Raw genomic sequence first — 24977 nt, forward strand, 5'->3', positions numbered from 1 at the left:
AATAAAAGTCTGACTCTGTTTCCACTGTTTCCCCATCTGTTTCCCATGAAGTGATGGAACCAGATGCCATGATCTTTGTTTTCTGAATGTTGAGCTTTAAGCCAACTTTTTACTCTTCTCTTTCACTTTCATCAAGAGGCTTTTTAGTTCCTCTTCACTTTCTGCCATAAGGATGGTGTTATCTCCTAGGATCCCATTACTTTCTTTATCTGAACCAAGTTCTGGTTCAAATGATCCATACAGTCAAAGGCTTTGGCATAGTCAATAAAGCAGAAATAGATATTTTTCTGGAACTCTTGCTTTTTCGATGATCCAGCGGATGTTGGCAGTTTGATCTCTGGTTCCTCTGCCTTTTCTAAAACCGACTTGAACATCTGGAAGTTCACGGTTCACGTATTGCTGAAGCCTGGCTTGGAGAATTTTGAGCATTACTTTACTAGCATGTGAGATGAGTGCAATTGTGTGGTAGTTTGAGCATTCTCTGGCATTGCCTTTCTTTGGGATTGGAATGAAAACTGACCTTTTCCAGTCCTGAGGCCACTGCTGAGTTTTCCAAATTTGCTGGCATAATGAGTGTAGCACTTTCACAGCATCATCTTTCAGGATTTGGAATAGCTCAACTGGAATTCCATCACCTCCACTAGCTTTGTTTGTAGTGATGCTTTCTAAGGCCCACTTGACTTCACATTCCAGGATGTCTGGCTCTAGGTCAGTGATCATACCATCATGATTATCTTGGTCCTGAAGATCTTTTATGTACAGTTCTTCTGTGTATTCTTGCCACTTCTTCTTAATGTCTTCTGCTTCTGTTAGGTCCATACCATTTCTATCCTTTATCGAGCCCATCTTTGCATGAAATGTTCCCTTGGTATCTGTAATTTTCTTGAAGGGATCTCTAGTCTTTCCCATTCTGTTCTTTTCCTCTATTTCTTTGCATTGATCGCTGAGGAAGCTTGTTTATCTCTTCTTAACTATTCTTTGGAACTCTGCATTCAGATGCTTATATCATTCCTTTTCTCCTTTGCTTTTCGCTTTTCTTCTTTTCACAGCTATTTGTAAGGTCTCCCCAGACAGCCATTTTGCTTTTTTGCATTTCTTTTCCATGAGGATGGTCTTGATCCCTGTCTCCTGTACAGTGTCACGAACCTCAGTCCATAGTTCATCAGGCACTCTGTCTATCAGATCTAGTCCCTTAAATCAATTTCTCACTTCCACTGTATAATCATAAGGGATTTGATTTAGGTCATACCTGAATGGTCTAGTGGTTTTCCCTACTTTCTTCAATTTAAGTCTGAATTTGGCAATAAGGAACTCATGATCTGAGCCACAGTCAGCTTCCAGTCTTGTTTTTGCTGGCTGTGTAGAGCCTCTCCATCTTTGGCTGCAAAGAATATAATCAGTCTGATTTTGGTGTTGACCATCTGGTGATGTCCAGATGTGTAGAGTCTTCTGTTTTGTTGTTGGAAGAGGGTGTTTGCTATGACCAGTGTGTTCTCTTGGCAAAATTCTATTAGCCTTTGCCCTACTTCATTCCGTATTCCAAGGCCAAATTTGCCTGTTACTCCAGGTGTTTCTTGACTTCCTACTTTTGCATTCCAGTGCTCTATAATGAAAAGGACATCTTTTTTGGGTGTTAGTTCTAAAAGGTCTTGTAGGTCTTCATAGAACCGTTTAACTTCAGCTTCTTCAGCATCACTGGTTGGGGCATAGACTTGGCTGGTAATTTATCTCTCTTTATTTTTTCCAGTGGTTGCCCTGGGTTTATCATATACATCTTTAATTCATGGAGTCTTATCTTCAAATAATATAGCATTTAACACTGGTAATCCCTTAGTACAGTATCTCTCTAACACTTTCCTCCATTGCTTTCATACATTTTGCTTTCACTAGACTGTAAGCACACAATATACTGTTACTATTTTTGCTATAATATCTTTATAACAATTAAAATAAAAAATTAATTTCATATGTCTTCAGTTGTGATATTTCCAGTATTACTCATTTCAGCTTTTTGGCTGGTGTAGTCCTTCTGCCTAAAGAACTTCCTTTAAACATATTAGCATCACAGGTCTGTTGGCTTTGAAGTTTCTTAGATTTTGTTTGCCTAAAAAAAAATGTTTATTTCTGTTTCAGGTCTGAAAATTATTTTCAGTTGGTATAGTTTTTTTTCACTATTTGATTTTTTTTTTCTTTTAGCATGTTAACTATATCACACCTGCTATAGCATGTCTGTATCATTGCCTTCTCATTTCCTTGGTTTCTGAGAACTCTGCTGTTACTGTATCTTTGGTCTTCTATAGGTTATATACCTTTTTTGTTTTTAATCTCCTTAGCCACCTTTAAATTTTTTGCTTCATTTTTAATTTTCAGCAGTTTTATTTTGTAATGTTTTATTTGGTGTTAATTCTGTTAGTTGTTTGCTGCACTTCTTGGGTCTCTGGTTTGACTTCTGCCATTAGTTTTGGAAAATTTAAGACATTTTCTTTTCAAATATTTCCTTTGCCTCATTTTATTTTCTACTCTTTCTAGAACTCCTATTGCATGTATGTTAGACGATATGAAAATTTCTCACCATTCTAGGTTGGTGTTCTATTTTATTTTTTTCTTTTTGTGTTTCAGTTTGGATATTTTCTGTTGATCTGTTTTCACGTTCACTGCCTGCTTCCTTAGCTGTGTTGAGTCTGTTGATGAGCCATTGGTAAATGGACTTTATCTCTTTTATCATGTTTTTTGGTTTGTAGTATTTCTGCTGGATTCTTTCTGATGGTCTCTGTCTCTTTGCTGTAATCCCTGTCTGTTTTGCCTGTTGTCTTGCAGATCTTCCATGAGAACTTTAAGCATAAATAATAGTTATCTTAGTTCCTTACCTAATAGTTGCAATATCTGGGTCTCTCTTCCTCTAGTTAGATCATTTGGTTTTTGTTCTTGGCAGTTTGTTTTTCCAGTCTTGCTTTTTGTATGTTGCATGTTGGACATCTTGTTTAGGACAGTAAATATTGAGATAAACCATATTTGTACTTGCACATGAGCCACTCTTGTTTTTGCTGGGCTCTTGTTGGGACAGGGGAGGGCTTGATTTAGTCTAGACAGGACTTGAACTGGCTTTGGCTTCAGCTGTTGCTCTTCTTTTCCTCAGGGGATGACAGGCTTCAGACTCCTCTAGGGTTGGTGTTTGTTTCACCCTCAGCTGTAGATCTTTCCTTTGTGCCTGTGTCTCAGAAAAGGTTTCTCTTTACACGTCCCTCAGCAATAGACTGCTGTTACTTGTTACTCAGCGTTTGTCAGTGGTTCATTTTTTTCTTGTTCTGATTCAGCTTCGGTCTTAGGAACGCTTTGGGACCCAGGGTCTAGAGGGTCTAGGACCCGCTTTCCCAGCTTTAGGAAGACTAGCAGTCTGGGTTCATAATATATCCCTGCCTCCACTAGGATAGGAGAAGGCAATGGCACTCCACTCCAGTACTCTTGCCTGGAAAATCCCAGGGACGGAGGAGCCTAGTAGGCTGCAGTCCATGGGGTCGCTTAGGGTTGGACACGACTGAGCGACTTCACTTTCACTTTTCACTTTCATGCATTGGAGATGGAAATGGCAACCCACTCCAGTGTTCTTGCCTGGAGAATCCCAGGGACGGGGGAGCCTGGTGGGCTGCTGTCTATGGGGTTGCACAGAGTCGGACACGACTGATGTGACTTAGCAGCCACTAGGATAGAAGGCCTTTCTTTCCCCTTCTTCCAGCTGCAGTGGGTTTTATTTGTGTTCTAAGGGCTTCCCAGGTGGCTCAGTGCTAAAGAATCTACCTGCCAAGAAGGAGAGGTGGGTTTGACCCCTGGATTGGAAAGGTCCCCTGAAGAAAGAAATGGCAACCTACTCCGGTATTCTTGCCTGGGAAATCCCATGGACAGAGGAGCCTTGGCGGGCTATGGTCTATGGGGTTGCAGAGAATCTGACACAATTGAGTGATTAAAAAACAAAACAGCAAAGGTCATCCTGTCTCACTGGCTTCCCTCAGCACCTGAAAGTTCTTGTCCCCTAGGAATGACAGAGTTGAGGAATCTGGGCTGTGCTTCAGCTTCCTGCCTTTCCCTTGGTGGTTGCTGTCCCCTTCCCCCAGTCTTTTTTGTAATTCCTTACCTACCTCCCCACAGTCTTTCTCATGGTCTCTGAGAGGTCTGTGGAGAAGAATCTGCAGGCGCGTTTGAATTCTTCTTGTGTCTTTGTTTCCAACAGGTTCAGTACCTTTATACAAACCACATTCGGCCTTTAGCAATTCACTGGAAAATTTGGCTGAATTCTTAATCTGACTTGTATCATACCTGGTATTTTCCCCAGGTAAGCAAGTGTTCCAGCTCCATTTGTCCTTGAAGGATGGTCTTTACTGGTTTTCCTGTGGACTTAACTCTATGATGTATTTAAAAAATGTCATTTTCCAGATTAATTTGCATTACTTTGTTGTTCTTGTTAGAATTGGAGCAATGCTCTTTCCATCTTTCTACATATCCTAAGCAGAAGACAGATGTTTTGTTTTTCAGTGTTATCTGGCAAACTTTTGTCATGGGTTGATTTGACTGTGATGTAGACTTACTAGAAACTGTTTGCCGGCACTGTAAGCGAAGGCAGCCCTGGCTGTTGGATTATGTTAGGAAAGGTGTTAGCCTAATTGCTAGATGGAAAACTGCATCCCATGGGGGAGAGTCAAAAGTGTACTGAGGAAAGATAGTAAAAGCTGAATGCATGTAGCCATGGTGAGCGAGGATTTCATTCAGGCAAGGAAGTCTACCTTTTATGCCAGGGCCATGCCGGAAATGTTATTCTGATGGCCTGCAAAGTGGACGGAGGCCAGTAGTTCAGAAGCTAACACTGTGAACACCAAGTAGGAGCAAAGATCCCTTTCGTGAGGAACTTGTCACATCCTGCTTAAGTGAGGCATCTGCTCAGAAATGGTATGCCTATGGCTAAATACCTTGCATCTTGGAGGGTAAAATGGAAGACAGAGAATTCCTATCTGCCTTGGACTGATATCATAGATAGTTTAGTTTTAACTTAGTTTTAAAACTGTGGTTTTGCAGCTTATTGTATCAGTATATTTCTTTCAGATATTGAAGAGATCCAGCTATTTTTCTAGCTGGATAAGTAAATAAGCACTAGACACTTATTTAAAAGCCTAATGTCCTAATGAGATGAGAGTAATTTCAAATGCTGGGTAATATACCACCGAACATAATCTGCTTTAAGGGGCAGTTCAAAAGCAGTCATTAAATGATACTTAGAACTACATATCATTATAGATGTTTGTTTGATTAACAGTTACTTTCCTTGATGTTATTTTGGATCATTTGAATTGTCATAATTGAGCTTATATTTTTGTATATATTCTAAATACTTTTAAAAGAATAACTGTTAGAAGTACTGGTATTCCTACAAGCAAAAGTTTATGTTTTACCTTATTGGATTATTCATCACAAAGATTTATTACCAGCTGTCCACAATGTTCATCAAATAAATATCCAGTTGTCATTTTAATGACAGCCTGTTCCCATGATTTCATATTTTCCTGCCTATTATCCTTTCTATTTTTTTTCCCTCTGGATGGCCTTCCTCTTGTTCAATTTCCTAGTGTTTTTCATCAGCCATTGAATATTCCTCATCTCAGGACATCTCATTGGTCATCTAAATATTTCTTTATATATCCTTCCTGTCTCTGAAATAGATACCTACCTGTTCATTTTCCTTTTTAGCAACTCAGGTATTCCAGTGCTTTCTGACCTTCAGTAGCATTGTACCTGGTACTTTGGTACCTTTTGCTGGGTAGTTGATAGTAGCTATATAGTCTGTCTAATGACAAGGTAAAATTGAAGTAGTACTGGCATTAATCTTAAATTGTGAAACTAATAATCAAAAGGATCTTATTTTCTCATTCTTTATTGTCATTCATGAAGGTCAAAAAAATTTTTTTTCTTTTTACTGGTAATGTTAACCAGTAAGAGCAGTAACGTTAACCACCAGTAATGTTAACCACCATTCTAAGTTGTTTTCTTGTCTTATTTCTTCTATTACTGCATCTGATCCTTTTCTCTTTTTGAGGCCTTACCAGTGTTGTGCTCCAGGACCAGACTTCCTTCATGATTCTGTCAAGAATACCTCTGGTACCATCACTTCTGACTTCTTTCTAGTTTTTGCAGAAAATTATTTTCTTTAGTGAGAAAAATATTCCCCAGCCAACAGATACAACCAAATACACACATTGAAATAGTATAACAGATAACATACACATGAATCTGTATTAAGCACTCAGAGACACACTTTCATTTTAGATCTTGCACACACATTGTTAGCATGAATAAAAGTTTAAAAGCATCTGAGTGCCTACAGAGTGAAAGGTTCAGTGTTAGATTCTTTGAGAATATTTTATTAGGGAAGGATAAGTATTTTAGTTATAGATGGAAGAGTGGGAGTAAAGGAGAAATAAATTTTGGGTCTTTCTGTAAATTAGATTCCAGAAAACCTTCATAAATGTTTGATTAAAAACCATATGGTGAATACCTTTTTCCTCAAACTTGTTGAACAATGGTATGTACTAGTTAGTAAAATATTGTGGTTTAGTTGTTTAATTTGTCTTATCTTAACCTCTCTCTATGGAGAAGGCAATGGCACCCCACTCCAGTACTATTGCCTGGAAAATCCCATGGATGGAGGAGCCTGGGAGGCTGCAGTCCATGGGGTCGCTAATAGTCAGACATGACTGAGTGACTTCACTTTCACTTTTCACTTTCATGCATTGGAGAAGGAAATGGCAACCCACTCCAGTGTTCTTGCCTGGAGAATCCCAGGGGTGGTGGAGCCTGGTGGACTGCCTTCTATGGGGTCGCACTGAGTCAGACATGACTGAAGTGATTTAGCAGCAGCAGCAGCAGCAGCAACCTCTCTCTAACATATGTAAAATAAAGGAAAAAATATTATTTATGTAGGACATTACTATTTTTAAAATGTTATGTTTTTATTTCCTTTGAAAGGACTTGGCAAAAGTTTGAAAAACTTAGGTAGGTAGTATTTTTCCCTCCATCTTATGGTTCTTCCATTTTACTCTGGTTCACTTTGGACTTGTTACCAGGTATCAGATTTCCCTGGAGATGTGTCTAAAGTTTAAATTTCTGCTTATTAAAGTGATAACTACTTTAAATATAACCAATAACCCTTTTTGTTAAGATTTTAGTTATATCCATACATACTGAGATATTCATGGAGATGAATATTTGAGGATAATTAACATTGCTTGTGCGTACGCAGTTGCTCAGTCATGCCTGCCTCTTTGCAACCCATGGACTGTAGCCCTCCAGGCTCCTCTGTTCATGGGATTCTCCTGGCAGGAATACTGTAGTGGGTTGCCATTTTCTCCTCCAGAGGATCTTAAAAATTAGGATATGATCCCCACCACATCCCTGAATAGATAAGATAAAGCATATGCTAAAGAGTGATTTTCATAAGGCTAAAGTCATGACACCCATGTAACCATAAAATAACCATAAGTGAAACACATCATGCAACTTATTAACTAATGAAGTTATTAGTAATTTGTGAGGTGTGATTCAAAGAGCACTTGAGGAATTTAGGATTTTTATAGACAGATAAGATTGCCAAAGTAGACACAACATTAGCTAATGTCCTAATCCATAAATTATAAACTTTGAGATTCTGTTACCCTACTGAACAGAAATTTATACTATTGAAATAGTATGTGTATAACATATAGTATCCACATGAATTTGTACTAAGCACACAGAGACACATTTTCATTTTAGATCTTGCACACATAAATAAAATTATTTTAGCATAAATAAAATTTTTAAAAATCCACCGATCATACATTATTTGCATTTCTCTTGAACAAAAATCTAAAATTTACCCCTTGTCCCTACCGAGGTTAGTACCTATTGATTAGTCCATAGAAAGTCAGTTAAAGTCATGAGTCTAGCTCTGCATGAACGAATGCCCAAGAATATCTTTTGTCCATTCCCTAAGATTTAGATAGTGTTTCTGATATGTGAAGTACATTTTTAATAGAATTATATTTTGTAAAATTTGAACATTAGTGACATCAGTTCAGTTCAGTCTCTCAGCCGTGTTCGACTCTTTGTGACCCCATGACCCACAGCACTCCAGGCTTCCCTGTCAGTCACCAACTGCGGGAGTCTACCCAAACCTATGTCCATTGAGTTGGTGATGCCATCCAACCATCTCATCCTCTGTCATCCCCTTCTCCTGCCCTCAATCTTTCCCAGCATCAGGGTCTTTTCCAATGAGTCAGCTCTTCACATGAGGTGGCCAAAGTATTGGAGTTTCAGCTTCAACATCAGTCCTTCCAGTGAACACCCAAGACTAATCTGCTTTAGGATGGACTGGTTGGATATCCTTGCAGTCCAGGGGACTCTCAAAAGTCTTCCTGAACATTCAAATCATTGCAGAATAATAGAAGCTTACTTTCTGAAATTTGATACTACTGATTTTAGTATCAATCTCTCTTTAAGCTTTGTAATCCTAACCAAGACTAGTGGTTTTTTTTTTTTTTAATGTTTTCCCATATTATTTTTCAAATTATTAAATGCTTAAAGGAAGAATTCATTTTTTAAAATTTCCCCTTTTCAAAAATATAAGCAGTTTCTTTTTCATTTAAAGTGTTGCTGTTGTCCAGTTGCTCAGTTGTATATGACTCTTTGCGACCCCATGAACGGCAGCATGCCAGGCTTCCTTATCTCCCTGAGTTTGTTCAAACTCACACCCATTGAGTTGGTGATGCCATCCAACCATCTCATCCTCTGTCACTCCCTTCTTTTCCTGCCCTCAGTCTTTCCCAGCATCAGGGTCTTCTCCAATGAGTCGGCTCTTTGCATCAGGTGGCCAAAGTATTGGAGCTTGAGCTTTAACATCCATCCTTCCAGTGAATATTCTGGGTTAATTTTCTTTAGGATGACTGGCTTGATCTCTTTTGCTGTCCAAGACTCTCAAGAGTCTTCTTCAGCACCATAGTTCAAAAGCATCAGTTCTGCGGCACTCAGCCTTCTTCATGGCCAACTCTGTACCTGACTACTGGAAAACCAAACGGACCTTTGTCGGCAAAGTGACGTCTCTGCTTTGTAATACACTGTCTAGGTTTGTCGTAGCTTTTTTTCCAAGGAGCAATCATCTTTTAATTTCATGGCTGCGGTTACCATACACAGTGATTTTAAAGCCCAAGAAAATAAAGTCTGTCACTGTTTGTATTTTTTTCCGCGTTTATTTGCCTTGAAATGATGGGACTAGATGCCATGAACTTAGTTCTAAGCCAGCTTTTTCACTCTTCTCTTTCACCTTTATCAAAGACTCTTTAGTTCCTCTTTGCTTTCTGCCATAAGGGTGATGTCATCTGTATATCTGAGGTTATTAATATCTCTTCTGGCAATCTTGATTCCAGCTTGAGCTTCATCCAGCCCAGAATTTCGCATGATGTACTCTGCATATATGTTAAATAAACAGAGTGACAGTATACAGCTTTGATGTACACCTTTCCCAATAATACACTAGCTTTTTTTTTTCTTTATATCTTTTGATCCCCTTAACACATTTCTTCACACCCCACCCCACCTAGTAGTTCTCTGTACTTATGAGCTTGTTTTTGTTTGCCAACTTTCAAGATTCCCCATATGAGATGCTATTTATCTTTCTCCTTCTGACTTAGCCAGAAGGTAAAGAGGTTTTGGAGAAACTTCCATGCTGTTTTTATTTAGATTTAAAAAAGTTTTTTTGTTGGTTTTTGCCATACAGTAAGGCAAATCAGCCATAATTATACATACATTCCCTCCATTTCCTCTCCTCCCCTCCCGCCTTCCCTCCCTCCAAGTCATCACAAAGCTTCAGACTAAGCTCCCTATGCTACACAACGACTCCTCACTAGCTGTCCATCTTACACCCGATAGTATATGTATATTGATGCCACGTTCTCCATCCGTCCCATTCTCTTCCTCCCCTACTGTGTCCACAAGTCTGTTCTCTGCCTGTGCATCTCCTTTCCTTCCCTGAAAATAGGTTCATCAATATAACTTTTCTAGATTACATATATATGTTAATATAGTGTATTTGTTTTTCTCTTTCTGACTTACTTCACTATGATAACAGGCTCTAAGTTCATCCACCTCACTAGAACTGACTCAGATTCGTTCTTTTTTATAGTTGAGTAATATTTCACTGTATATATGTACCAGATCTTCTTTATCCATTCATCAGTTGATCAACATCTAGGTTGCTTCCATGTCCTGATGACTGTAAACAGCGCAGCTGTGAACATTGGAATACATGTGTCTTCTTTGTTTACGGCTTTCTCAGAGTATACACCCATAGTGCAGTTGCTGGGTCATGTGGCAGGTTTATTCCTCATTTTTGAAGGAATCTCCATACTGTTCTCCATAATGGCTGTATCAGTTTACATTCCCACCAGCAGTGTAGGACTGTTCCCTTTTCTCCACCTCCTCTCCAGCATTTACTGTTTGTAGATTTTTTGGTGATGGCCATCTGACTGGTGTGAGGTGATACCTCACTGTTTCGGTTTGCATTTCTCTAATAATTAGTGATGTTGAACACATTTTCATGTGTTTGCTGTCTGCCCATTTTTGAATTGGATGTTTGTTTTTTGCTGTTGAGTTCTGAGTTCTTTATACACTTTTGGATATTAGCTCCTTACCAGATACATGATTTCCAAGTACTGTCTTCCGTTGAGTTTGTTTGCCTTTTCATTTTGTTGATGGTTCCTTTTGCTGTGCAGAAGCTTTTTAGTATGACGTAGTCCTACTTATTTATTTTTACTTTTATTGCTTTTACTTTTAGTGTAAGATTAAAAAAAATCAGTGCCAAGACCTCTGTCAAGTAGTTTACAGCCTGTATTTTCTTCTAGGGGTTTTAAGGTTCCAGGTCTTATGCTCAAATCTTTGAGCTCTTTTGAGTTAACTTAAGCTTAATTGAGTTTAAAATCTTTCTAATATTATCAATTGACTAGTTAGGTGGAAATCTGTCAATCATTTGGAAATCTATCAGTCATTTAAGATTTATTACTAAGCTGGAAATTATAAATGATATGGTTGTTTTACTGAAAAGAAACACTTGGCAATAACAGAAACCGTAAGATTCACTGTTAGTTGTTACATATAACAACTTAATAAGGAGCATAAGAATGGTAATAATCCTAAAAATTTGACTCAGAGCAATTACCCTGATAAAAAAACTGTACTCATTTCACCAAAATTATTATTTCTTTATCATAATGTCTTTAGTACTCTAAAAATTATGGTAAAAAAGATAGTATATAATGTGATTAGATCAAATTTGGATCTTCATTATGGGAACTGAAAGACTTTCTACACAGAGTGGTCTACCAGGCTAGGCTTACAAATCTGTACTCACATAATTGCTTAAAAGGAAATATAAAAAAGTATGAAAGTAAACCAGCTGAATTTTTTTTTTTAGTATAAAAGTAAAATTTCAAAGATCAGGTTATAAAAATAATTTTCTCCTTGTTTGTGATGGCATAATACCACTTTTCATCCTAATTTATATGTAATTTTATCTAACATGAAAATAGATAATTTTAAAGATGATTTACAATTCATTCTTTGTCTTACATAACTATTTTAAAATTAAAGATTATGAATTCCATTTGTGGATGAGAAAAGTCAAAACTGGTCTTTTTACTTTGGTATATGTTAAGATAGTATTATGAAGTTCACTTTGATGCAGTATTTTATAATTGTAATAGTTTAGTGAATTTTCTTTTTAAACTTAAAACAAACTCATTGCATATTATTTCTACATTATATTCTGGACAAAGCAATAAAATTCCTGTAGAATGATACAAGATTTTTGTAACTGGGAAGTGCTGATTTAGAGTGATTCAGTGGGTTATTTTCTGAAATGTTCCATTCCTCTGAGAATGGTATTAAGTATTTTTTGAAAAATGAAATGTCAAATTCATGGTTACATCTTCTCCACAAGTAGGCGTTGTTTGATTTTTAAGAAGATTTGCTTTTGAGCTAGCAAAATGGGTCTTTTTATTAATTAACCATTTTCGAGTACATGAAAATGTCAATAGATATGGAAGTTTTTTAGATAATATAAAGAACTTTATAGATAATAGATAATAAACTTTATAGATAATAAAGAACTGATAATAGTATGTTTAAATCAATGTTCTAATACTATTATGCACTTGTGTCTTTTTGTGTGTTAATCACTCAGTCGTGTCTGACTTTTTTGTGACCCCATGCACCGGGGTCCAGCCCCGGTTGGATCCAGGGATTCCCTCAGGAGGATGGCGTCGGCGACTGAAAGAGATAGATGAAAGAGATAAGGAAAGAATTCTGCAGTTAAGAAAATAGAGGAGAGAAAAGAGGCTGATATTCCTTGGTTTACGCAGAAAGCCAATAAAGCCCCAGCACAGGACTTGCTCTGTTCACGTAGGCCGCAGGTACCCTCTCGAACAGCTGAAGGTGCCCCACCTTAGGCACCTTCTCTAGTGGGTCTTAGAAGCCCAGGCAGGAAAGTGAACACAGAGGGCCTCTGTGCTCCAGGGAATCAGCCTGAAAAGGAAAAGGAAAGAGAAAGAATGACATGGGGAGACCAAGCTTCGGTGAGCAAGGCCCGTAGCTTTATTTTCAAAGGGATCTTTTATACCCTAAGTTGTACATAGAAGGTAATAGGGGGTGCAGAGTCATGCAAGGTCAGCAGTCCTTGACCCTTATTGATACCAGGCTTTTTTCCTGCAAACTTATCAGATACAAAGGCTTTAGGTGATTTACATCATCTTCTGGTCAGGAGACCTGCTAACATTTTTCTTCTGATAAAGGTTAGTCAACCAGAAAAACTTATTTTCTCCAGAGGTGATTTTTCTTAAGTTTGGTGCCACTACCTGAAAGCACTAGATAGAGTTGCATTCCTATAGGGCAAAGGTGCAGTGGGGATAATCAAGGGAAGAATTTAGTAGCTCAAGGGTCTAGGGTTATTGTTAACATTAAGGCTTCTACTTATATTTCTATATACCAACTATATTAATCAATACACTCCCAGGGACACAATGTGTAAGGGATATGGAAACTTGGCAGCAAGCATCGGCTCAACAAAGAATTCCTCTATTAGTTCTATTTTAACAATTTCTAACTCCCCGAGAGGCTCTGCATTGTTAGAAAGCCTCCTGTGCCTCTTGTGGTTGGGAGGCTGCGAACAATCACATGCGTAGCTGTAAGAGTCTGGAAACCTGCCAGGCGGGTTAGAAAGCTTTCTGAGGGATTTGAATTGGAACACACCTTATTATACCCTGGAGACTTATTAACTAGAGCTCTAAGTTGATTTTCTTACAGAGAAAAGTGATCGGGTATAGCCCCCCCATGAATGTCAAAGGAGTTGGTGACTAAGTCATAAAATAGTAAGACAGATTCTGGTTTTGGGGTAGATGCTCAGGCAGGTCCTGGAGGGAGCCCCTTGAGTTCTGACTCACCTTGCCCATCAGAGCTCTCCTGCATGACCTTGTCATGGGTGGGGACTCCCGTGCTGGCTCCTGGCACCCATGGACTATAAACCTGCCAGGCTTCTCTGTCCATGGGATTATCCAGGCAGGAATACTGGAGTGGGTAGCCTTCCCTTCTTCCTGACTCAGGAACTGAACCCATGTCTCCTGCATTGCAAGTGGATTCTTTACTGTCTGAGCTGCTAGGAGAGTCTGTGTCTTTTTGTGTCTTTTGTACTTTGTATTAGAAATTTCAGCAGTTGTATCATTATTTCTCTGTTTTCATATTTAGAATCTTAGGGTAAAAAGGGGTCACACATAATACATGTGACCTCAATATGTTTTGAACTCTTATTTTCTAGTTTTCTTTTTAATTTTGGTGATCACTGCTTTGGAGGACTGAATTTTTGTTTAATTATTCTTATTTTCCTCTTTGCCAGGTAATAAAACATCTCCCATAAGATAAAATGACTCCCTGATTTGCATTGTTTTATATTTTAACTTTTGTGCAGGTTTGGTATATTAGTGATTTCTTTAAGAACTGTAAGAAAAGGGAATATAGGAAATTTTCCTAGTATAAATTTTTGTAATTTAAGAAGCTGCAGTGAATGGTTTTAGAGAAAATAACCTAGCGTAGGAATCCAAATTTGTTTTACCACATTGATTCCCAAATGTGTTCTTTTATATATATATATATATATATATATATATATATATATATATATAATTTAGTTTCTAATCTGTTTCTGTAATTTACTAGTGTCCAGAAATCTTTCTCTAAACGATTTCCGTTTTTAAAATTAGGGTTCAGTTCAGTTCAGTCGCTCAGTCGTTTCTGACTCTTTGCGACCCCATGAATCGCAGAACGCCAGGCCTCCCTGTCCATCACCAACTCTGGGAGTTCACTCAGACTCATGTCCATCGAGTCAGTGATGCCATCCAGCCATCTCATCCTCTGTTGTCCCCTTCTCCTCTTGCCCCCAATCCCTCCCGGCATCAGAGTCTTTTCCAATGAGTCAACTCTTCGCATGAGGTGGCAAAAGTACTGGAGTTTCAGCTTTAGTATCATTCCTTCCAAGGAAATCCCAGGGCTGATCTCCTTCAGAATAGAATTAGCATTCTGATTTCATCTCAGACCTAAAGCCTCACTTCCCCACGCTCAGCCCTGAAAAATGTAGTATCATATTTTTGCTTGTGTATTTGAAATTACTGTGTTTGTGAAATCCCATTCCTCTGTGATGGTTGCTGTCACTTAGAGTTCATTTTGCTGTCTGTTAAAAGGTGATTTGTCCTCTTAGAAGCAGTTGTCTGTATAGTTCTTATGTTGCATTCTGGCAAGTGGTGTCATTTTCCAAAGGCAATTGAAAACAACACCAGCTGTGTGCTGAGAGGAAGGCTTCTCCTTCCTCCTTAGGATGCCACTCCTGACTCACTTGAAAAGATGATTCTTAGTTCCAAGCATTTTCATACAATAAGGTTCTTTCCTACTGTTGCAGGCTTCTCCTATAATGTTGTTTCCCTCATTCTTTTTGACACATATATTATGCAATAAAATAGAAACAGTTATGGCTGTTTTGCCAGCCTCATCTGCACTTTCTCCTCACTCTCGCCATCTCAATAAAAATGAGATTATTGCAGCGGAAATAGAGATATTTCACCATGGTAGATAGTTCTTTAAATTGTTAATTTGAAGTGATGATGGTTTTGAGTCAGATCACCTGACTGTTTAAACCGTTGTTTTTTTGTTGACTTTGTTTAGGTTTGAGATGCCTTTGCTGTTGATACAATTTGGTATATCTACATAGCAGATCTACTGTTTTCACTTTGAACAGCCACCAATGAATTTTATAAGAATATGGATACTATAAAAATTTTTGTAGTGATGGAGAAAATTTGTTTTATGCAAATTGCCATAATTATCACGTTCCTTTGTTTACATTTGTTTTGCATAAATAAAAATATCATAATAGCAGTAATCTTAGCCAACTATTTAAAAAATTATATTTAGTAAGAGATAGTATATTCTCAAATATATTTTACATCATGAAAGAAAGTGAATCTACTAATTACATTTAAATTGATTTTTAGGAAAAACAAGAAATATTCAGAACTTATAAATTCGCAGAAAATAACTGTGAATTTTCCCTTTGGCTTTTGTTGTTATTAATTACTAAATCGTGTCCTACTCTTTGCGACACCATGGACTGTAGCCCGCTAGGCTCCTCTCTCCGTGGGATTTCCCAAGCAAGAATATTGGAGTGGGTTGCTATTTCCTTCTCCAGGGAATCTTCCTGACCCAGGGGTTGAACCCGCATCTCCTGTATTAGCAGGCAGATTCTTTACCACTCAGCCACCAAGGAAGTCCCTCCCTTTGGCTTATTAAACTTGAAATCTGTTGCTAGTAAACTTTAAGGTATTTAGGAACTACAACTGCAAATGAACTTAGTGTATTTAGGTGTACATAGTGAGATTAACCAGAGTGGATAGAAGATGACAACTGTTGTCTTCACTGGGCAAGATAGGTTATTTATTAGAGAAAAGGACCCAAATTAAATGTATAGGATGACAACTCATTAGAATTATGACCTCTTAGAGCTTAAAGAGACTTCATAGATAATTTAATGCAGCTGCCTTCTTTGGCACATGGATAAGCCTGGAGTGAATTCCTTTAGGTTGTTTTCTACAAGTCAGTGATTTGTGGCAGAGCTAGGACAGAAACCTGGAATAATTGGCCCCTGGCTTAGTATCCTTCCAATTATCATATAATAATGTTTAACCTAGGAAAGGGATTTGAAATCATTTGGAATATCCTGGTAAAGCTTTTGGCCCTCTGTGCTACCATGACCAAAGAGAAAACATTTAGATTTAGTTAGAGTATTTTCAGTAAAGGTTTTAGAAACAAAATGGAAAACCTTTAATCTACTTCTTTTTATAAAAATGTGCAAAACTCTCTGGAATATTATAGAAATAACCTAGGGCTGATTCCTGTTGAGGTTTGACAGAAAGCAACAAAATTCTGTAAAGCAATTATCCTTCAATAAAAAAATAAATTTAAAAAAAGGCAAAATAAAGAGCTGCTTTACTTTATAGAAGCATCTTATTCATCCTTATATTCCCAGCTCTAGAGTATGTCACTTCTAATAAATAATACTTCTAATAAATAAATGTAGTGTCCACTGTGGAGAAGGAAATGACAATCCACTCCAGTATTCTTGCCTGGAAAATCCTATGGGCGGAGGAGCCTGGCGGGCTACAGTCCATGGGGTCGCAGAGAGTCAGACACAAAACAGTGAATGTTGAACAAATGAAAAACATATCATTAAAAAGTTATAAGGGGTATATGATACCAATTTCTCAGGAGATATGTTTTCACTGTTTGAATATTGTGCCAAATAAAGGAAGATTGAGGGCAGGAGGAGAAGGGGTGACAGAAGATGAGATGATTGGATGGCATCACCGACTCAATGGACATGAATTTGAGCAAACTCTGGGAGACAGTGAAGGACAGGGAAGCCTGGTGTGATGCAGTTCATGGGGTCACAAAGAGTCGGACACGACTTGGTGACTGAACAACAACAACTATAAAGGGATTGATTTTTACACCAAGAAATTACTCATATCGATCAGATTTTGAAAATATTTAAACTGAGCTGCTAGTCTCTTTTTTTTAAATGAGATTTTAGAAATGGATTATGGTAGCTCTTTTCTTAACAGATACTGACAGTTTATTGAATTGCTTTTAAATGCTGTTGTATTATTAAATATTTATATAATATTTAATCATGTTGGAAACAGTATTGGATATTACTTCCTCATCACTTTTCTTGACATTAATAGTGGCTCATTAAGTTTTTTTCTTTTTTTTTTTTTTTACCTTTATAGGTTATTTTAGTATCTGCCAATAAATTGACTCGTTATATAGAACCATGCCAGTTAACGGAAGATTTTGGTGGGAGTCTCACCTATGATCACATGGATTGGTTAAATAAGAGGCTGGTTGGTATATTACAATGAGATAACATGTTATTACATATAAATAAGATATTTTGATAGCTATTTCATTTTAATCCACTAAAATGTAGATTGTTTTTCATTGTAAAAAACTAAAGAAATATAACATGTACCACGTGATAGCATTATGCTTGAAAGCAGATACACTGGAGACAGACTCACAAGTGTTAACCATTACTGGTGTCATTAGTAGCAGTATTAAAGTTGTAAATCTTTTGAGTTGAATAATAGTAGCATAATTTCCTGAGAGATAATCTAGTTGATACACCATTTTCAGAGAAATATTTAGACATCAATTTGAGTTGAAAAGCAAGGTTAAGGTGTTTATTTCTGAAAATATATCTTCTTTCCCAGTACACACTTTGGAAATCTGCTATTCTGTACACAAATACATTACTGCTTAATTGAACAGCTGGGGACTAAAAGAACAAATTTAAGTTAACTCAGTTTAGACTATATGCTAATGTTTGGAGAACGATGAGTTAATGGATATTTCAGAATGGATAACCAGTTCTTTTTTCACTGTATTTTGAATAATGATATGAGACAAATAAGTGTCTATTTTGTTATAAACAGACTTGCCCAAGTCCCTTTTTAGAAATATTTTAAGAAAACATGTTAAGATTATAACTAATTTATTCTCCTGCTACATGCTTGTACATAAAACTTTTATTTATTTATTTGACTTTTTTTTAAATTTTATTTTATTTTTAAACTTTACAATATTGTATTGGTTTTGCCAAATATCGAAATGAAGAAATCATGTTAAGATTATAACTAATTTATTCTCCTGCTACATGCTTATACATGAAACTTTTAAACTGTTACATACAGTCAGAATGATTAATAGAATAACATAAAGAAATATTCTTTTAACTGAAATTAGAGGCTTAGAACTGGTCTAAATAATGTTCATATAGTGAAAATGATTGTTGGTGCAGATGTTTCTTAAGGAAACGGGAATAAATATAAACTGATCTGATTGAGGAACAAAATAATTTCTTAGTGTATTTAAATTATAAAAATTCCTTATCCATTAAAACTATTCACTGTTTTAGGAAGCAGTTTTGTCTTCTTAGTTGTAAGAAGCAGGTGGTTTTTGTCTTTTATACTGCTGGGCTCTAGTGATTGACTTGTGGACTCTGATATCCAGAGCTGGAACCAGAATCCCGCCTGGATAATTATGTTGCTCTTTGTTGGAAATCCTTCTGTTCATATCAACTTTTAAGGTTATTCTTAATATGTTAATAAAATCTCATACTGTAGGTTTTTGAGAAGTTTACAAAGGAATCTACATCATTATTAGATGAACTTGCATTGATTAACAATGGAAGTGATAAAGGAAATCAGCAAGAGAAAGAAAGGTAAGTGGCTTGTTGTTGTTCAGTCACTAAGCTTTTGTTTTTGTTTGTTTGTTTGTTTTTTAGTCACTGAGTCTTGTCTGACTCTGTGACCCCATGAACTACAGCACGCCAGGCTTTCCTGTCCTTCAGGATCTCCGGAGGTTTGCTCAAATTCATGTCCATTGAGTTGGTGATGGCATCTAACAATCTCATCCTCTGTTGCCCCTTCTCCTCCTGCCCTCAATCTTTCCTAGCATCAGGGTCTTTTCTATTGAGTCAGCCCTTTGCAACAGGTGGCCAAAGTATTGGAGCTTCAACATCAGTCCTTCCAATGAATATTCAAGGTTGATTTCCTTTAGGATTGACTGGTTTGATCTCTGCTGTCCAAGGGACTCTCAAGAGTCTTCTTCAGCACCACTATTCAAAAGCATCCATTCTTCAGTGCTCAGCCTTCATTATGGTCCAACTCTTAAATCTGTACCTGGCTACTGGAAAAAGCATGGCTCTGACTATACGGGCCTTTGTTGGCAAAGTGATGTCTTGGCTTTTTCATACCCTGTCTAGATTTATCATAGCTTCTCTTCCAAGGAGCTAACATCTTTTAATTTCATGGCTACAGTCACCATCTGCAGTGATTTTGGAGCCCAAGAATATAAAATCTATCACTTCTTTTCACTCATCTGTTTGCCATGAAGTGATGGAACCGGGTGCCATGATCTTAATTTTTTGGGTGTTGGATTTTACACGAGTCCTTTCACTTTGTTCTTTCACCCTCATCAAGAGGCTCTTTAGTTCCTCTTCACTTTCTGCCGTTAGAGAGGTATCATCTGTGTATCTGAGGTTATTGATATTTCTCCTGGCAGTCTTAATTCCAGCTTGTGCTTCATCCAGTCTGCATTTCATATGATGTATTCTGCACATAAGTTAAATAAACAGGGTGACAGTATCCAGCCTTGACATATTCCCTTCTCAACTTTGAACCAGTCCATTGTTCCATGTCCAGTTGTAACTGTTGCTTCTTGTCCTGTATACAGGTTTCTCAGGAGACAGGTAAGGTGGTCTGGTATTCCCATCTCTTTAAGAATTTTTCACAGTTTGTTGTGATCCACAGTCAAAGCTTTGTTATAGTCAAGGAAGCAGAAGTAAGTGTTTTTCTGGAATTACTTGCTTTTTCTGTGATCCAGTGAAAGTGAAGTCGCTTAGTCATGTCCGACTCTTTGCGACCCCATGGACTGTAGCCCACCGGGCTCCTTACATCCATGGAATTTTCTAGGCAAGAGTACTGGAGTGGATTGCCATTTCCTTCTCCAGGGGATCTTCCTGATCCGGGAATCGAACCTGGGTCTCCTGCATTGCAGGCAGACGCTTTACCATCTGAGCCACCAGGAAGCCAGTAGATATTGGCAATTTGGTCTCTGATTTCTCTGCCTTTTCTAAATCCAGCTTGCACATCTGGAAGTTCTTGGTTCTGAAGCTTAACTTGAAGGATTTTGAGCATTACCTTGCTAGCATGTGAAATGAGCTCAATTATACAGTAGTTTGAACATTCTTTGGCATTGCCTTTCTTTGGGATTGAAATGAAAACTGACCTTTTCTAGTCCTGTAGCCACTGCTGATTTTTACAAATTTTCTGACATATTGAGTGTAGCACTGTAACTGTATAATTTTTTAGGATTTGAAATAGCCCAGCTAGAATTCCATCACCTCTGTTAGCTTTGTTTATAGTGATTCCTCCTAAGGTCCACTTGACTTCACGCTCCAGGATGTCTGGGTCTAGATGAGTGATCACACTATCATGGCTACCTGGGTCATTTAGACCTTTTTAGTATAGTTCTCTGTATTCTTGCCACTTCTTCTTAAACTCTTTTGCTTCTGTTAGGTACATACCATTTCTGTCCTTTATTGTGCCCATATTTGCATGAAATGTTCCCTTGATATTTCCAGTTTTTTTAAAGAGAACTCTAGTCTTTCTCATTCTACTGTTTTCCTCTGTTTCTTTGCATTGTTCCCTAGGAAGGATTTCTTAACTCTTCTTGCTATTCTCTGGAACTCTGCATTCAGTTCGGTATATCTTTCCCTTTCCCCTTTGCCTTTCACTTCTCTTTTCTCAGCTATCTGTAAGGTCTCTGCAGACAACCACTTTGCCGCCTTGTATTTCTTTTTTGGGGGAAGGTTTTGGTCACCACCTCCTGTATAGTGTTACAAACCTCCATGCATAGTTCTTCAGTCACTCTGTCAGATCAAATCCTTGAATCTATTCATGCAATTACTTTATTTTCACAAAGCTATAAGTTATCTGTTAGAAGATAACCTCTGTTAATGCAAGCCAAGAGAACTAAGGTAAGCACATCTCCATCAAACTTAGCATACAAAAGTTGTGTTAAATTTATTTTTTAATTCTTGAGAATTTGATTACATGTAAAATTTATTGATTTGAATCCAGGTTTCTTTACAAAAGAGTTTTTTGTTGAATAGAAATATACTTTTTTCAGACTCTGTGTATAATAATTTGCAAGAAATATTTTCAAACTGAAAGACTTACCTTCCTTTTTAGAGTTTTACTTTGCTTGTAAAGAGTGCAGAAAAGCTTGCAGCTTGAAATAAAATTATTATAACCTTATTTAAATACATTAGCACTTAAATGCCTATCTTGTGGAACTCCTGTGTCCTTGTAAAATATTCATGAGTTCAGCTTGGGGAATTTATACTGTTTTATGACACTGGATGAAGTAATTGTTCATGTGTATTATCTAAATGTAACTACCTAGATGTATCATTTTAAGAGATTTCCATTGAACTTTTCAGCCTTAACAATTTGCAGACCAATTTCCTTTCCCCAGGTGAAAAGAACTGTAGGAAGCAAAGTAATCCTCAGTAATAAAGTAGTCACTAGACAGTAATTTTTCATTAGGAAATTTGAAAAGATCAACACTTACCTTGTCTGTCTCTTTTGAATCTGACCTTATAAATACAATGAAACTTTGACAAAATGCATTGTTACTCTGTTAATCCAAAATAGTCACAGACCGATTAAGTGAGATAAGGTAGGACAGCTATCAGAAGGTCATAGTTTAATGCCAAATCTTGATTTAAAACAAAGTAAAACAAGTGGTTTGAATATAAGTCTAAAGTAAGAACTAACATTTAGTAACATTCCTACCTTAGAGACCATATAAAAATGTAAAAATTTTACATATATGTAAACATGTGAATGTGTGTATAGATATCACACACACACGTGCTATGTAATTGAAAATATCACGCAAGTTACTTGACAAAAGTTTGCCAAACCTCTTTATTTCTGAATAGTCTAACAGTAAGTCTGGTGTTTCTCGGAAACATGTTCTTAGGTAAGACATCCTAAGAGGGCACTGGTAGAGAAAGAGTTGGTAGTCACAGAGTTTAGTGCTGTTCTCTGTTCCCCTCTCTGGGAATCACTGTGAATATTCACAGAATACGGGCTCCCAGGTAGTGCTAGTGGTGAAGGGCCAGTAGAGGAGACAAGAGAGACACGGTTTTGATCCCTGGGTGGGCAAGATCCTCTGGAGAAGGGAATGGCAGCCCACTCCAGTACTCTTGCCTGAAAAATTCCATGGACAGAGGAGCCTGGTAGTCACAAAGCTGAAGGACACAGCTGAAGCAACGTAGCACGCATGCATGGGTTCTGAGAAAGTGTTGCAGTAAAGAAACCTGTTTAATTGCTTTCTTACATTTTCCTGTACTTACGTGCCACTGGAACCCTGTTTTTTTCCTACCTAATAGTAATCTCCTTCAGTGCTTTGGGAAACACTAGGAAACCATGGCTTGTGACTGCAGAAAGTGTCAGGTGAAATCTTGTATTTGCCAATCTCTTCCCAAGGAACTCAGGTGTTATTACATAGTCTCTTTTAAACTCCGTATAACAAAATCCCTCTTGGAAATTTTCATCACTTATTTCAGTCCTTAGGAAGCACCTGGTCTATACAAGAGGGAAAGCCCTAGATCAGCTGACAGAAGTGCAAGGTCTAGAGCTGGACCTGTTACAGTAGCTAGGCCCCGGCTTTGACTTGCCGTGCATCTCTCCTTTATCATCTCCACTGACCGTATATGTTTAAAAAAATGAAGGCCATAGTTCAACTGCAAATGAAATGTGATTAGTACAGGGAAGAGAGCACGTGTGCTAGGGGACACACATACGATTATCAGAGGCTATTTGCAACTCTCAGGGATTGCTGTAGCTAAGAAACTTCTGATTGGAGGATGGCTGCGTGCATGTTTTTAATGTTAATGTTCTTGGGTTACTGTATAGTGACAAATTTCAGTTTAAAGCACGTATCCAGTAGAAAATAACAAAATGGATTCCTCTGATATACTTGAAATAATACTGTAGTTAATAGCAATAAATTGTAGTTTCCAAGTATTGTATTTTATGATTTATCACATAGATGTTTCTTTGCTTGCTAGTGTTTAATTATCTCTAATGGACTTCCTGATAGTTAAGAGAAATTAGCCTGGTAGGCCAATATACTTCAGATTTTCATACTTATATGTCCCTGTTTTGCTAAGTATATATAAAGGATTTCCTTAAGTTATATATTAATAAATAGAAATACATGTAGTTTTAAAAAACTACTCTTTTGGTGCTTGCCAGGTCTGTGGATTTAAACTTTCTTCCATCAGTTGATCCTGAAACTGTTCTTCAGACAGGTAAGATGAGACAATGTATTCATTATTGATAATCATAATCTATTAAATCAGCTGTATATTAATCAGTAAGATAAACATGAATTGAGTACGTATTATGTTGTAGAAACTCAAGAAATTTTTCAAACTACTCTTTGGTTTAACCTACTACTACTACTAAGTCACTTCAGTCGTGTCCGACTCTGTGCGACCCCATAGATGGCAGCCCACCAGGCTCCCCTGCCCCTGATTTAACCTAACAGTATATTAATATACTCTATAATATTAAAAATTATTAATAATTATCAGTTATCTTGAAATATTTGAATTTATTTGTGACTTGAAGATAAAAACTACTGTTTCATTGGGTTGCTATGAGGATTATTGAATATGGATTATGTTACTATCATTGTATTTTTATACATTTTCATATTTCATTCCCATAACAACTCCTAGAAAAAATAAGTATTATTTTCTCTATTTGTATTTGAGGAAGCCAGGGCTTATAGATATTAAAAAACTTGCTCAAGATGAGATGATTACTAAGTTCTATCACCATAACACTAACAACAAGGTATAAATCCAAAGCCGCTTGTCGTGCTGGCCATTCGTCTGTAGAAGCATGCAGCACCGCAGTGGCCTTGCGCGCAGTGCGTGTGCACTTGCACATAGCTGCGTGATTTGTGTATCCAGCCCAAATAGAAGTTCCACGAAGTCTGGAATGCGTTGGAATTGTTTCCAATGAAAATACCTTAATTGTATTTATAATGTATTTTTCTAGTAATAGGGCATACTTCTAGTCCTCTAGCAGGTAATGTTTTAAGCACTTGAAGTGCGCTAACTCATTTATCCTTCACCACTCTTGTCATCCCAGTGTTAAGGTGGGGAAACTGAGGCAATAGGATTAGTGACTTACGCAGATTGCACAATTGACAATGCTAAATTTGGTACTCCAACCAAGGCAGTTTGGTTTCCACCTGTGGTCTTTGAAACCATTATATAGTGCTGCTTCTGTAATGGAATTGATGTCCACAAGGAAAACATTAAAGGTAGCAGTCATCAAAATAGAAAAATAATATGTATTCTGAACTTGATGACTTTAATGCATATATATATGTAAAGAATGTGTGTATATATATATAGAAAGACTTTGCGTAAGTCTTTAAAACAGGTGTTTTTCCAATTATAAAGTGTGATAAAGAGTAAAGAAATAAATTCTGAATATCTTTATTGTATAGATTCAGTTTTCCTAAGTTTTTTTATTATGATTTAGGTCTTACTTCCTGAAAGAACAAAGAAATAATTGTAATCTGAGTAACTACATGTTTAGATGGTAAAATAGACTGTCAGTAAAAATATTGCTTTAGATTAAAAATACCTAATATGTTTATATTTAATATTTTAAAAGTTGCTTAAGCCATTGAATTAAGACACCTGTTACACT

At 37.1% G+C, this 24977-nt stretch overlaps 1 protein-coding gene across 4 annotated transcripts in view; it reads left to right on the top strand.

The window, feature by feature from the left end:
* Nucleotides 1-24977, top strand: part of SESTD1 (SEC14 and spectrin domain containing 1) — a 151066-nt gene that overhangs the window by 79903 nt on the left and 46186 nt on the right. For all 4 annotated transcript variants that reach the window (XM_061434098.1, XM_061434084.1, XM_061434092.1 and 1 more), the window contains 3 exons: nt 17400-17513; nt 18795-18892; nt 23502-23557. In XM_061434098.1, the coding sequence (XP_061290082.1) occupies nt 17400-17513; nt 18795-18892; nt 23502-23557 (268 nt within the window). The remainder of the gene's footprint in view (nt 1-17399; nt 17514-18794; nt 18893-23501; nt 23558-24977) is intronic.

The sequence above is a fragment of the Bos javanicus genome, chromosome 2 (assembly GCF_032452875.1).
Source record: "Bos javanicus breed banteng chromosome 2, ARS-OSU_banteng_1.0, whole genome shotgun sequence".
Classification (NCBI taxonomy): domain Eukaryota; kingdom Metazoa; phylum Chordata; class Mammalia; order Artiodactyla; family Bovidae; genus Bos; species Bos javanicus.